This window comes from Akebia trifoliata, chromosome 5 (genome assembly GCF_017979445.1).
Source record: "Akebia trifoliata isolate Shusen 1 chromosome 5, ASM1797944v1, whole genome shotgun sequence".
Lineage (NCBI taxonomy): Eukaryota > Viridiplantae > Streptophyta > Magnoliopsida > Ranunculales > Lardizabalaceae > Akebia > Akebia trifoliata.
The window spans coordinates 7,212,644-7,226,192 of NC_141379.1; the positions used below are offsets into that span (position 1 = coordinate 7,212,644).

Consider the following 13,549-nt stretch of genomic DNA (forward strand, 5'->3'; position numbering starts at 1 on the left):
ATAAGAACTAATAGGTGGCATGTATAATTGCATAAAAAGGATTTGTAATTTAAAAAATTAATCTAGAATATTTTGAAAATAAAACATAATATAAGGATATTTTTTATAATTTTAGAAAACTAAATAACATGATAGATTGTTTTATTGATTCTTGACGAAAATATCCATGATAGTATTAAATTTAAATATAAAATTAGGGACATTTTCGACATTACAAATTATAGTGTCGAACCTCATTGTAAAGAAGATAGAAGATTTATGTTATTCATTCAAGTTGGAATCGATGTAATTGAGTACTTTAGGACTCAGGATCCAATACGGTGTCTCTGTTCCTATAAAAACGTAGGATGTCTACGTGGCACGTTTAATAGTTGGAGTTTAAAACACATCGGGCTTCTAATCAAGTCGTTCACTCATCTAAATATGCCACGTATTCTTTTCATGAAATGTGAAATGACCAAATTACCCATGGTTGAACTGGTTTCGTAACCTCACCAAATAAGATCTAGAAAAGCAAAAAAGGTTTCCAAAATCCAAATCCAAAACATTAAAAAAAACCCTAAACTAATAACCACTCCAAATTCCAACTCCAGTCTACAAAATTGAGGTTCAAAACCCTAATTCTAAACCTCCATTTATCCTCTCTTCAATCTCCATGAAAGCTCTGTAACAGATTCACTCACAGATAAACAAATTCAACCAAAATGGCGATCATAACCAAAACACAGACCTTTTTAAAAACCCTAAGCCCTAATTCCTTCAGAACGATCTCCACCTTCAGATTTCTCTCTCAAGAACCCCAACTTGCAGAACCATTACAATCCTCTTCTTCGACTCCATTGCCTCCAAATCCCTCTTCTGGGAGTCCACTCTACCAAGAGAATTGGAGAAACCCTAATCCTAATCCAATTCAAGCTCAATCCCTCGTTCCGTTAGGGTTTCTCCAACAGACTCCATCAACTAGGATCCAAGCTTTGTCGCGAACACTCGATGTTTCTGCCCTCATGAATGTTTTCGCCGATTGGATGACTTCACAGAGATGGGCCGATTTGAAGCAGTTGTTCGAGTTCTGGATTAGGTGTCTCGATAGGAATGGGAAGCCGAACAAGCCTGATGTGAACCTTTACAATCACTATTTGAGGGCGAATTTGATGAGCGGAGTTTCGGCGGGTCAACTTCTGGATCTGGTGGCAGATATGGAAAATTATGAGATTATGCCGAACACTGCATCATTTAATCTGGTATTGAAGGCAATGTATCAGGAGAGGGAGACCGAAGCTGCAGAGAAATTACTTGAACGGTGAGTGACGTTAAAAAAAATATAATTTTTAAAGTTTTAGTATATGTAGAAATTTAATTAATTGTTTTTTGTGTTAAATTTTTTTTTGATGATAATTTAAGAATGGGCGAAAAAGGATTCACGAAGTCGAACTCAATATCTGGGAAGTTATAACTAATGATGATTCTCAAGCATCTTAGTAACATTTTTAAATTAATCATTAGAAATGGGTGATTTTGAAAGTGATTATTATAGATGATAGGAAATTAATATCGACAGGCATAATCCCGCCAACACCTACTAAATGGTCTTTTTGTAACAATTCCAACTTTTTGGACCTAAGAACTCCATTTCGTTTCATTGCCTCTTCAATATACTAACCTGCTTTGCAATTTCTCCAAAGGGGATTAAATAAGACTTATGTTTGGAGGCGACAAAGGAAACCCTGCCAGGTGTCCTTAGCTTGACACATGCCTCAATGCATGTTTGGCGAGTAGGTGATATTAGTGTATGGGACCCTCTGAAACACTAATCTCGGTTCCTGCCAAGCTGACCAGGTAGGTGGCTACAATGTATGATAACCTCAGTTAGATGGTAATAATGTATTTGGAAATATGTGAAAAAGGAACATCAATGCTGATGGGTAACCCCTTATAATTTTCAGTAGCTAGTATAGCAATTCTGCGATTGGGCCACATTAGATCATTAAACTGGTTGCAGTGTGGTGGCAATGATGGCTCAATCCCAACAATGGAAGAATTTCTTCCTTACAATTTACTTCAACCCTTTTGTGTTAGAGCAAAGATAACAACCACTTATCTTCTTCTATCTTGGTACTTAAAGTCAATTTCACTTTTTGTACAATACCTACAAGAGTATCCCTGTTGAATTTTTTACATTGTTATTTATTTTTTTGATAAGTGGAACAAATTTATTAAAAAGGGCGAGGTATAGATGACCTGCCCAAAACGTAGCTATAAGCTGAAAAAGGAAAAAGGAAAAGCGAAAAAGAAGTGAAGATTAAGGATTCCCTTTGCGATTACAAACCCAATCCCATTTGCCCAGAAAATTCTCAAACAAGACCCCTTTAGCTTCAGAGAAGACCGTACTCCAAAGAAACAGAATGCCAAGAAGGTCTAATAAAAGCTCATACACATCTGTCTCCTTGTCTTCGAACACCTTAGAATTCCTTTCCTTCCACACCCCCCAACAAACAACAAAAGGGACCAAACTCCATAATTTTCTCTTGAAGGCGAAAGAGCAACCCCCTAACTCAACCCAGCTTTCAAAAACTTCCCACAACGAACTAGGGAGGCACAGTGAAACCTGGACAAAGAGAAGAAAAAAGACCACAACACCGAAGACACCGCGAAATGAAGGAGAACATGATCACTGATTCGCCATCTGCCTTACATAAGCTCCAGAAGTTAACTGTGATGATGCCCTGTTTCCTCACATTGTCCATTGGGAGAATTCTACCTCTAACCCCTGTCCAGATAAAGAAAGCAACCTTTGAAGGAACAAGATGACCCCACACCTCCTTTAGGTTTCTGATTCTCCCAACTATGGTTTCTGATTTGCTCATCAATCTTAGCAGATAAAGAAAACAACTGTGGTTTCGGATTTGCTCATCAATCTTAGCAATGTTAAGGTGTTTGGAGTCGGTTCGATTTCTAGTCTTCAAATTCTTGCAGAGTGTTTAAGCTGTTAGTTGGGCTCATTTCCTTTGTTTTACTTTGGTTTTTCCCTCGGGGTAACTAACAAGGACTCAAGTATATTTGGGACCCCTGTGAAAGTGTGGGAAAAAGATTGAATGAATCTTAGTTAAGAGCACTTTAGCTAGCATCCTGATCTATTTCCTTTTCTTGTTTTCTATGCCTGAGAGTGTGGAATTGCATTTGGAATAGCTCATCAAGGATTTCTTATGGAATGATAAGAATGTGAATCACAAATTCCAATTAGTTAAGTTGAATCTTGTTGGTAGGTTAAAAAGAAATGGGATTTATATATCTAGTGATTTAGACTTGTGAACTCTTTTTTGTTGGGGAAATGGTCATGGGGATCTTGTAATTGAGCATGAGAATCTGTGAAAAAGGGCTAGTAAGACTAAATACGAAGATAATGATTTTGGTTGGAAGAGTGAGGAGGAGGGACCTTTTTGGTGTAGTGTAAGGAAGAGCGTTTCTAAAATCATCCTGGAATTTTGTACGAGGACAGCTTTTACGGTAGGAAGTGTAGTCACAAAAAAACATCATTTTTAAAAAAAAAAAGTCTTGTGTTAATTGTTTAAAAACCATAATTGTTTTTTTTTTTTTCCTGAAAAGTCATGTTTTAAACATGTTTTTTTTCAAAAAAAAAAAAAAAACTTTGAACACTTTTTTATGTGCTTTTGGTTAATTTTTGTGGCCTTATGATTGTTTGTAATTTGGTTCACGAAAGTTATTTAATGTGAGATTTGATACATAACATATGATTTCGTATTATATGGGATTTGATGATAATATCTTGATGTATGATTTTTAATTTTTTTCAATAAGATATTATTTTGAATAAAAGAATGTTGATGATTAAATTTTTTTTAGCATGTATGATTATGTGTGAAAACATGTTACTCATGCATAGATATTCAACAGCGTTTTTTTTTTTTTGGGTGCTAAAAAACATATTGAAGACTTAGAGTAAATGTCTATACACATTTTTTTCCATTTCTTTCTTTATTTTTTCTGTTTTTTGCCCCCCATTTCTTTGAAGTTTTCCCTCATCATTTTGAACTCATACTCCCAACTTTGTGACTATGGTGGGAAGATGGAATAGAATGTGTTTTAGGGAGAATCCTTGGTGTGTGGTGCAACCACTCTTCAAATACAATTTCTCGGTTTATTCTCAATGCCATCAAAGAACAAGTTGCCAATACCTAACTTTATGATTCAAGGACGTGCACAGTCGGACGTCAAGAAGTAGTTTTGATGATTGAGAGAGCCAAGAAGTTGCTTCTCTCATCCACATATATCTTTTATTCCTTGTTCCCTCTTTATGATGAGGATAAAAGGGTGTGGGCTTATAGTCGAGATGATAGTTTCTCTATTAATTCATTTTCTTCTGATTTTGATTCAGATCCTGTTTCATTTTTTCCCTCGTCTGCAATATGGGGCCAGGGGTCCCTTACAAGTCCCTGTTTTTTGTTTTTTTGTTTTGTTTTGTTTTGTTTTGTTTTGTTTTTTTTTTTTTTTTTTTTTTTGGGGGGGGGGGGGGGGTTTGGATTGCGGTCTTGTCTAAGCTTTTAACTTCAGATCATATCATAGCCATTTGTTAATTCATTTTAATTTTTTCTTCCAGGGCTTTTGGCTTATTTTCTATCACTTTTCGATACTTAGTGGTGCTTTCCCATATCAATGTCTTCGTTATTCCAATATCTATGGATCAAGGCCTTTATTGCTAGAGAAGTGATTTTGTGGAATCTTACTGATCGTTGCAAAAACTTGCTATGTAAAATAGAGATTAAAAGATAGAGATATAGACTTTGGGTAAGTCGAATTCGTTCCACAGTGACAGTTGAGATTCAAAAGTTCATTTGGATTAAAACCAAAACAGACTTTAAAAACAAAAACAAATTAGTTTTAAAAACAAAACAGAGTTGTAGCAGAAACTAAAATGGAAATCAACTTGAAATTGAAATTAAAACAGAAAATAGAGATTGAAAATCTGAGAGAGAAGGCTTAGAGAAGTCAATCAAACCTTTGCAAATCATCCATAATATAGATTAGTTCTAAGAATAACTCAATCCATGGAGCAAGTCATTGCTCATGGATCGGAAGGTGGAGCAATTAAATCAACGAAAGTAACCAAAAGTTATTCATGAAAATCCTAATCTGATTGAAATTGTCTAACTTATATTTTGATTCTTCACAGAGCATAGCCGTTCTTGAACTTATCTAAGTAATGGCTATCAAAGTTGAATCAGAAATATAAGCTAGATTACCTTAATCAGAGGAGAGTTTTCAGAATAATTAACATGTAAGCAAAGTAAGAATTAAAGCTACATTAGAGGGATGAATTTGCTATGGCATTCTTGACTTCTCTAAGGAGAGTCTAGCCACTCATTGCAGGGTTCATAGTTGTAAAAATAAGAACATATAAAAAATGACAGATGAAGAAGATGATGTAAAATAAAGATGCAACTTGATTCCTTCTTGAATGGTTCTCCAGAAGAGTTACAATAAGAACTAAAGGATGAAATCACCCTTGTTGTTCTCACTACAATCAAAAGCTCTCTCAAAGAAGAAAACTATAGAGAATTACAGAGAGAATGAAAAATTATAGAAGAAGAGAAGGCCCCATTCTCTAAAATCAACCCTCCAATTTATAGCATTCGTAATCGGGTCATTGGGTTGATTTTTCGGATGATTTGCTTCGAAAGACCCATTTTGTTACAACCACCGAAGTGTCTAGAACATCTTGTGCAAATCTCGAGGAAGAATTCCTCGAGATCACCGTGGAGCACCCATGTCTAGCCGCGGCGCGGTGACGTGGCACCCTTTTCAGCTCAGCTTTGGTTGGTTGCTTCATTTTTGCTCGCACGTTGTAACAGTAGTTGTTACATATTTTGTTGGTTTCTGAATGTACCATTTTCACCTGAAATTAGTAACAAATTTTCATTAGCTACATTAATTTGGGATTTTAATATAATTCATTATTATTTAAAGGAACTAGCATTTAAACGATGATAATCTTAGTGTAATTACGGTCCCAAAATCGAATAATTGGGACCTTATCACTTACCCCTTTTTACATGTGTTGGGGAATCTGGACAGAGATGAATAGTAGACTTTTCAAATGTTTGGAAAGTAGGAGCACTCCTGTCAAAAGGTTTTCATTAGTATTCGTGGTTTTCTTTCCTTCCAAATTGTTTAAGGATTTTAAAAGGGCTCTTTCTTGAAGATTTTCTGTTCAGGTTGGAATTGGTTTGACTGTGAGTGGGTAATTTTCCTGTTTTTCTCCGGTTCTATGAGTAGGTTTTCTCCATCTCCTTTCTCTTTTAATAAATTCTTTTACCTATCAAACAAAAGGAAGGAAATATATGAATGGTAAAAAAAAACAGGCATTTCTATAGACCATAGCTTATAAAAGTAGATTTTAGTATCAAACAATGGTTATGTAGATTAAGTTAATTAGTTTATGGAACATGAATTTGAACATCCCTTTTTCAGAAGTCATTTTCTATAGAAAATCATTAAAATCCATGGTAAAGATATTAGGATGTGTGGCGATACTTTTTACTTAGCTTCTTAGACTATTTGGTGTTTTGCTTTTACATATGAAAGCCCTCGGTTCTGCCCACAGGGAAATTGGCCTCTGATGTGATAACTGAGTCTGATTTAATTTAGGATTACATCATGTTTACTTTGCCTAGTCCGTCGCCTTTCAGATTATTTAACATTCATTGCATGCTTACCAGGACCAAATTCTCCTTAGGAGTTGGTATAGGAAAGAATTCATCATTCCCAGACCTCTTGGTTGGGTGCCATGTGCAGGACCAAGATGTTTGTTTTTTTGCTCCACAAAAAGGGAGTCGAAGAACACAAGGGGTTGGATTAGTTTGGCTGACCTCCTTGTCTGGTTAGTAGGGTGTAGCTCCATTTCTGATTAATAATCAGGCTGACTTCTACAACTGAGTAGTCAGAACCAACTGCTCACGTCCAAAAAAGCTTGGATGGTAGTATTTCCAAGAATGGTTTGTGTGGCATGCTTAAATTTGGTAGGTCTTGTAATGCATGGTATGATCATGGGATGAAAATACCCATGTTATAATATCAACCAGTTCAACTAATGCAAGGATCACCACCACAGAAACAAAATTTGCTTAGTACTCCTTGGTGCAAAGCCTATCCTTCTCCTGGCATCAGGTAGTTTCAGGAATCTATCCAAAGGGCCCTTAAATGGAATTGAAGTATTGAATTCCCTTTAAACAGTTCTGGACACTCCCTTCCAGCCAATCTTTTGAAATTTGCAGCAAATACAGTTAGGATGGCTTTAATTGTTATCCCTCCCTGATATAATTTTTCACATATCACTGAATTCAAATGCAACTAACTATTATCATCTTTACATCAACTCTTATTGTCTTACATTTATACATGCCACTCACGTGTGTTACAGTCTTGGACAATATCTTATTGGATGAACTGCTCCGGTTGATATTACTCCCAAAGTAGTGGAAATGCTTTTGTGCCATTACATTAGTTTTGTCCCCCCCCCCCCCCCCCCCCCCTTCTCCTTTTTTTCCTGTGGTAGTATATATTATATTTTGCATGCACATTTTTTAGATTTGTAATGGTGGAATCTGTCATTGATTGATATCAGGATGCTGCAGACAGGAAAAGAATCTATGCCGGATGATGAATCGTATGATTTGCTTATTGGCATGCTGTTTTTGGTGAATCAAATTGATGCTGCCTTGAAATACTTAGATTTGACTCTGAAATCTGGTTATATGGTGTCGCTGAGGGTGTTCACTGATTGCGTGCGAAGTTGTGTTGTTGCGGGGAGATTGGATATCTTGTCATCCGTCATAGAAAAGTGCAAGGTACGCTATGGAGGCACTGATTTAATTAAGGGGCGTGCTATTTGCACCCACCTTTTTTGCTTGTCTCACCCACTTTACTGCTTTCACCACCATCCCATACCAAATGTGATTTGGTCTTCTTCTTCTCTCTCTCGTTCATCATTTTTGCATCTATGGAAGTTTCAACTAGGATTTCTACAAAGATTTTGTGGTACAAGAAGTAATACCCTTAGAGCTTGCAAAATAGGTTAGAAATGATCGTGGAGACCTCAACTCTTAATCTAGGGGTTGTTCAAAAATCTCGGTAGCAAAAATAAAATAAAAAAGCTTCATTCGGTAGGTCAATACTGAATTCGCCAACATAGATTCGGTATTTTCCTACAGTGTCCCAATCGGTAGGATCCTACCGAGTCTGTTCAGGTGGATTCGGTAGGATCCTACTGAGTTGCAAGGGAAGATTTCAGTAGCTTCATACTGAAAAAAAAAAGTTAGTCTACTGAACAAATAAAAAATGTCTTCTTTTTTTTTTTTTTAAAGTGGGCGTGGTGAGTAATTTAGAACATAATGTTTTAGTGGGTGAGATGAGCAAAAAGGTGGGTGCAAATAGTCCAGCCCTTCTGTGGATTTTTCTGTTTTTTTTTAAGGGGAGAGGGGGGTGTTGAGTAAATTTTGCATTTCATTCTCCTCGTTATTGTGTTATCAGACAATGGATCAAAACAAATCCCTGTGTCCAAGCTGGAACCTTTGCAACCACATTGCTGATGTTGCATTACAAGAGGATAATTGCAAGTTGGCTTTCTATGCCCTGGAGTTCCTCGCCAAATGGATAGCTCGTGGTGAGACCTCAAGGCCTCCTGTCCTTCTCTCTGCCGATGAAGGATTGGTTGTGTCAGCACTTGGAACTGCTGGTAGAACGTACAATCCTACTCTTCTTGATGCATCATGGGCCATCCTGAGGCGTTCATTGCGTCAGAAGAGGGCTCCAAACCCGGAATCTTACCTTGGTAAGATATGTGCGCATGCATCACTGGGGAATCTACAGAGGGCTTTTAGTACCCTTAATGAATTTGAATCTGCTTATGGAGTTTCTACCACCGAGTCAGAAGATCTGTTCTCTCCATTCACTTCTTTATATCCACTTGTTATGGCATGCTCCAAGAATGGTTTTGAAACATTGGATTCCGTAAGTTTAAGCTTTCTCAGATGGCCTCTCTAATCTCAACTTATTATTATTAATTTTTTTTGGCATTTATTTTGAGTATGTGCTATACTTCTGTGAAAGCTATTACTAGACCAGGAACCTCTTTTTTCTTCAGATTTAGAGTAAAAGGAAAAAAAACAAAAAATGACAGTTCACCTCATGGAGTCATGCCTACTGTTTTAGTAGTTGGTGTCAAAGGATTTATTTGAAATCCATGCACAATCGAGTAATCTTAATTTATTCTTTGCATACTTATATTGCAGTTATATAGAGAAACAACAGTGTTTATAGGCAGCGTTGCTTTTGGCCATCCATTGTTCAAGAAAATAATGGCCTAGTGGAGTGGCCACAGTTAACTATAGTAGCCCTTAATGATAGGCCTGAAATAATGGCACTGCAGCTGTTGTAAATATACATTTGATTTGTTATGCTAATGGGGCCAATGTTTATAATAGCAAATGTGTTTTTATCTTATTATCCATATTTTTATTGTATAACTCTGATGTATTTATATTTATCTGGTGTTCCAATAAAGTATTCTCGTGGAAACTGTATGTTAATGGTAACCAGCTGTCATGGGTAGTTTATAACTTTATACTATTGGTGTTGTGCTTTGAACAGTCCATACTTGTTTCTTTATTTGCACACATTTTTATTGGCTTATTGCTAGCTTTGTTCTAAATAAAAATCCCAGGTCTATTTTCAATTGGAGAGTTTGAGCCGTGCAGATCCTCCTTACAAGTCTGTTGCTGCTCTTAACTGTATAATATTAGGTTGTGCAAACACATGGGATCTTGACCGAGCCTACCAGACTTTCGAGGCCATCAGCAGCACATTTGGATTGAACCCGGATATTCATTCCTACAATGCTCTCATGTATGCATTTGGGAAGGTCAAGAAGGTAGGGGCATTTGGAATGTATTCTCAGTTTCAATTCAATATACAGTTGAATATTGCATATGGTTATGTACTGAAACCAGAATTCTATTGTGGCAGACATTTGAAGCTTCAAGGGTGTTTGAGCACTTAGTGAGTTTGGGTGTGAAACCAAATGCAATGTCATATTCATTGCTTGTTGATGCTCATCTGATCAACCGGGATGTTAAAGCTGCTCTTTCCATGATTGATGAGATGGTACATATATGTTCCTCCCACCCCTAAATTGCGCTTAGTTCATGGATGCTACATGAACTAATTAATTTGTGGAATAACTACTTGCAGGTGAATGCGGGATTTGAACCCTCTAAAGACACGCTAAAGAAGGTAAGGAGGCGATGCATTCGGGAGTTCGACTATGAGAGCGATGACCGAGTGGAGGACCTCACTAAAAAGTTTAGGATTCGAATGGGCACCGAGAATCGCAGGGGCATGCTATTTAACCTCAACTATAGCACAAATTATCCCTGAGAGGTAATGTCTTAACTCTCAAGAGGATTACCTTCTTTGGCAGTGTTTTAAAAATTGGACACAACTGGTGGTCTGACCGTATCCAACTAGTACCCTTCTAAAGAACCATCCATGTTTACAGAACCAATGATTTGAAGGTTGAACTGAGTGAACAATTCACAACACTTCTAAAATTATGGATTAAATGTGTTTGGTTCACCAAAATCGGATTGTGGTCAGACCAATTTGATGAATAATTTGGTCCCATCATTGGTTCGCCTCAAAACATTGTTCATCGGGATTGATGGATGGGAAATTAGCCATCCCTCCTTTTGCTTATGCTTTAAAATCACTCCTGCATACGGTCAGAGACAGCAATTAATGATCCCATCTTAGACATCCTAACCCAAAACTTAAGTTGATATGATGATTTCAGTTACTTGTTTGTGCCACATGTGTGGCACTTGCTTTGGCTTGGTCATCTCAACCAGTTTTTTTTTTTTTTAAAAAAAAAAGCCTTTCTGTAGAGAGTTGCTATTGGCACCCCAACTTGTACTTATTACACCCAAATTAAAATTAGAACAAAAAAAAAAACAAGTCGATGGTTGAGAATAAGTAAAAGTTGGGGTGCCAATAGAAACTCTCTCTCAGATTTCTATTTGTTAGGTTTAGGATTTTATATGGACCTAATCCTAATTGTAAACAGCTGCTGAAGTTGTTTGAATGTGTTATTTTGTTTTGTAATGTTGAAGTAATAAGTTGAGCCAAACTTTTGTAATGTTTGAATCTTTAATTAGGATGTGAGAAATAATTTATGAAATAGGGGTGTAATAAGTATAAAAAGTTGAGGTGCGAATAGCAGTTCTCTTCTTTTATTTATTTACAAAATAAAAAATCCCTCGAAAGACATTTGAAAAGTTTAGTTGCATTCCTAAACAATTGGTTGTCTTACTGCAGATTTTTTTTTCTTCTTTCCGGTTGGATAATTGCAGAGTAGTTACTTGGTTGTACCGGGCTTTCTAAACACTGACATTTTGGTTCTCTTGCGCTAGAATGCTTCTGTCTTCATCTTGTTCACCAGTAAATCTCCAAATCATCATCTCTGATTGTAATTTATCCAATTTTACTCAATTACGAGGGTTCAAGAGGAGGAGAAAATTTAGGATTATATCATATTATGTAATCATTTACTTTCTTTTTTTTCCTTTTATCATTTATTCTTATAGGCGATTTCTGTAGAAAACTAAAGGGGCGGAGAAATGTTTAATCCCCAACATCTCTGAGTCATGGATATCTGAAAGGTATTTACGGAAGAGAAGGGTAGGATTACAGATTTGTTTCTTGTCGTCTTTTTTTTTTACTGACAAAAATAAGTTGTTTAGCATCGTATACATTTTTATTATCATTATTGCGGTATCTTTTTGTTATCATTGATATTAGTAAGGCATGGTTGATTAAAAAAATTTCATTTTCTTTCAGCTTCTAAAGTAATTTGTACTTTGTTTCAAAATCTTGTTTGGAAATGTGTAGAGAATAGAAAACAAACATTTGCGCCGAATGACAGGTGAGAGGAATCCTTCCTTACCCTAGCGAGCCATAATTTGTGAAGAATTGGTGGTCTTAATTTACAACTGAAATCGTTCCCAAGGTTGTCTAACATGTAGAATCAGGGCAATGTGTCCTGAACTTAGTAACCCAAACATGTAGTAAGGTATACAGACCTGCTTTAAAACCGCGGATTATGAGAGGAATCACTAATAAACCGAGCTCTGGATCTTCAAACTTGTGCTTTGACCTCGCATTTTAAACACACTATACTTTTTTAGCTGCCCTTTACGCATCCGCACTATATCTTGAAGAGAAGATGTGCAAGTAAAGGTAAAAGTTTTTTGTAGTTTTATCTGTGTTATATAAATTGGGTGGCGTTTGGAGGCCTTTAAGAGCCAAACATTGTGTCAAATATTTTTTCAATGTATGGGTTCGAAAGTTTTGGTGAGGATTATCTCTTATTTCTAACTCCAATGAATGTGGTTTACAAAATTGGACGGTCCATGATTCAACTTATAAACGAGGGTTATAATTTTTGGAATGGGCTTATTTTTGGTGAGATGATCTCTTCACCATACAGATCATCCTCATAAAAAATTAGTCAAAACTTCAAAGCTTAATTTTTCAATGTTTGGTTCTCTTTAGGGTGCTCTGAGCACTTCCTGCCATATAAATTTGATGTTACTTAAGTCGACAAACTTTATTAATGGATCTTTAGATAATTTTTTTGTTATTTGTTTTTAAGCACATCTCTCAACTTGTTTTGTAACTTGTTGGCTCCGACAAACTTTATTAATGGATCTTTAGATGAATTTTTTGTTATTTGTTTTTAAGCACATCTCTCAACTTGTTTTGTAACTTGTTGGCTCCTTGCCGCATCGAAGCACTTTTTTTAGTCTATAAATCCAATAATTAATGGAATGACAATCATGATCTTAAGACTAATGAGCTATAACGTGGTAGCAAACTTTTTATCTAATGTAAGCAATAAATTGTTTTTTATTTTAATGGATTTTAGATTGATTAAATCATTAATGATGTTTCTATGGACAAATTATACATAGGGACATGATCGCCAGCCAACTATATGGACAACATGTTTTTAAAATATGAGTTACAAGTTTTAAAATTAACTGATTCTTTGAGAGGATCATCTTTATGATGAGGAGATCATTCTCACCAAAAATCACCCCTCTCAAATTTTTATTCCCATCAAAAGTGGTTTACATAAAATGTGCTGTCCATGATTCTTCAACTTATAAATGGGGTTAGAAGTTCCATATGGGTTGATTTTTTTTTTGGTGAAGATGATCTTGTTAGGGATGTCAATGGGTCGGTTTTGGTTTTGTTCCTAAGGAACTTAGAATCAAAACCATTATATTTATTTCGATTCTTATTGGTTCCGGTTCCAAAATAAATAGAATTGAAACCATAAAAAAACATGGGTACCCGTCAATTTCTGCTCTCGAGAATCAAATGAGAGAAAACGTATTTCAAATCATTATACAAAAAAATTTCTTTCAAAAATTAACATATTAACCAGAAAATAATTAACTTAATCATACTTCATTAT

At 35.9% G+C, this 13,549-nt stretch overlaps 1 protein-coding gene across 6 annotated transcripts; it reads left to right on the plus strand.

Moving 5' to 3' along the window:
• Positions 1-523: 523 nt before the first annotated feature.
• On the plus strand, positions 524-11,906 carry LOC147401342 (pentatricopeptide repeat-containing protein At1g26460, mitochondrial-like). Of its 6 annotated transcripts, none has more exons than XR_015178441.1 (8): positions 524-1,300; positions 7,640-7,862; positions 8,545-9,024; positions 9,737-9,943; positions 10,039-10,176; positions 10,264-10,452; positions 11,426-11,508; positions 11,655-11,906. XR_015178441.1 is itself a non-coding variant. In XM_086442600.1 (7 exons), exons 1-6 carry the CDS (start codon positions 705-707, stop codon positions 10,447-10,449), a joined length of 1,830 nt encoding a protein of 609 aa, XP_086298726.1. In that variant the 5' UTR covers positions 524-704; the 3' UTR covers positions 10,450-10,452; positions 11,426-11,906. The 6 variants fall into 6 exon arrangements, 3 of the variants coding, with proteins under 3 accessions (XP_086298726.1, XP_086298724.1, XP_086298725.1); XR_015178439.1 differs by having other exon boundaries at positions 525-1,300; positions 11,386-11,508; XR_015178440.1 differs by having other exon boundaries at positions 525-1,300; positions 11,421-11,508.
• Positions 11,907-13,549: the final 1,643 nt, after the last annotated feature.

Bases quoted from the DNA above. Each gene is read 5' to 3' on its own strand.
- LOC147401342 (XM_086442600.1), top strand. From the start codon at position 705: ATGGCGATCATAACCAAAACACAGACCTTTTTAAAAACCCTAAGCCCT. The intron at 1,301-7,639 runs GTGAGTGACGTT...GATTGATATCAG, and splicing joins GCAGAGAAATTACTTGAACG to GATGCTGCAGACAGGAAAAG. The intron at 7,863-8,544 runs GTACGCTATGGA...TTGTGTTATCAG, and splicing joins CCGTCATAGAAAAGTGCAAG to ACAATGGATCAAAACAAATC.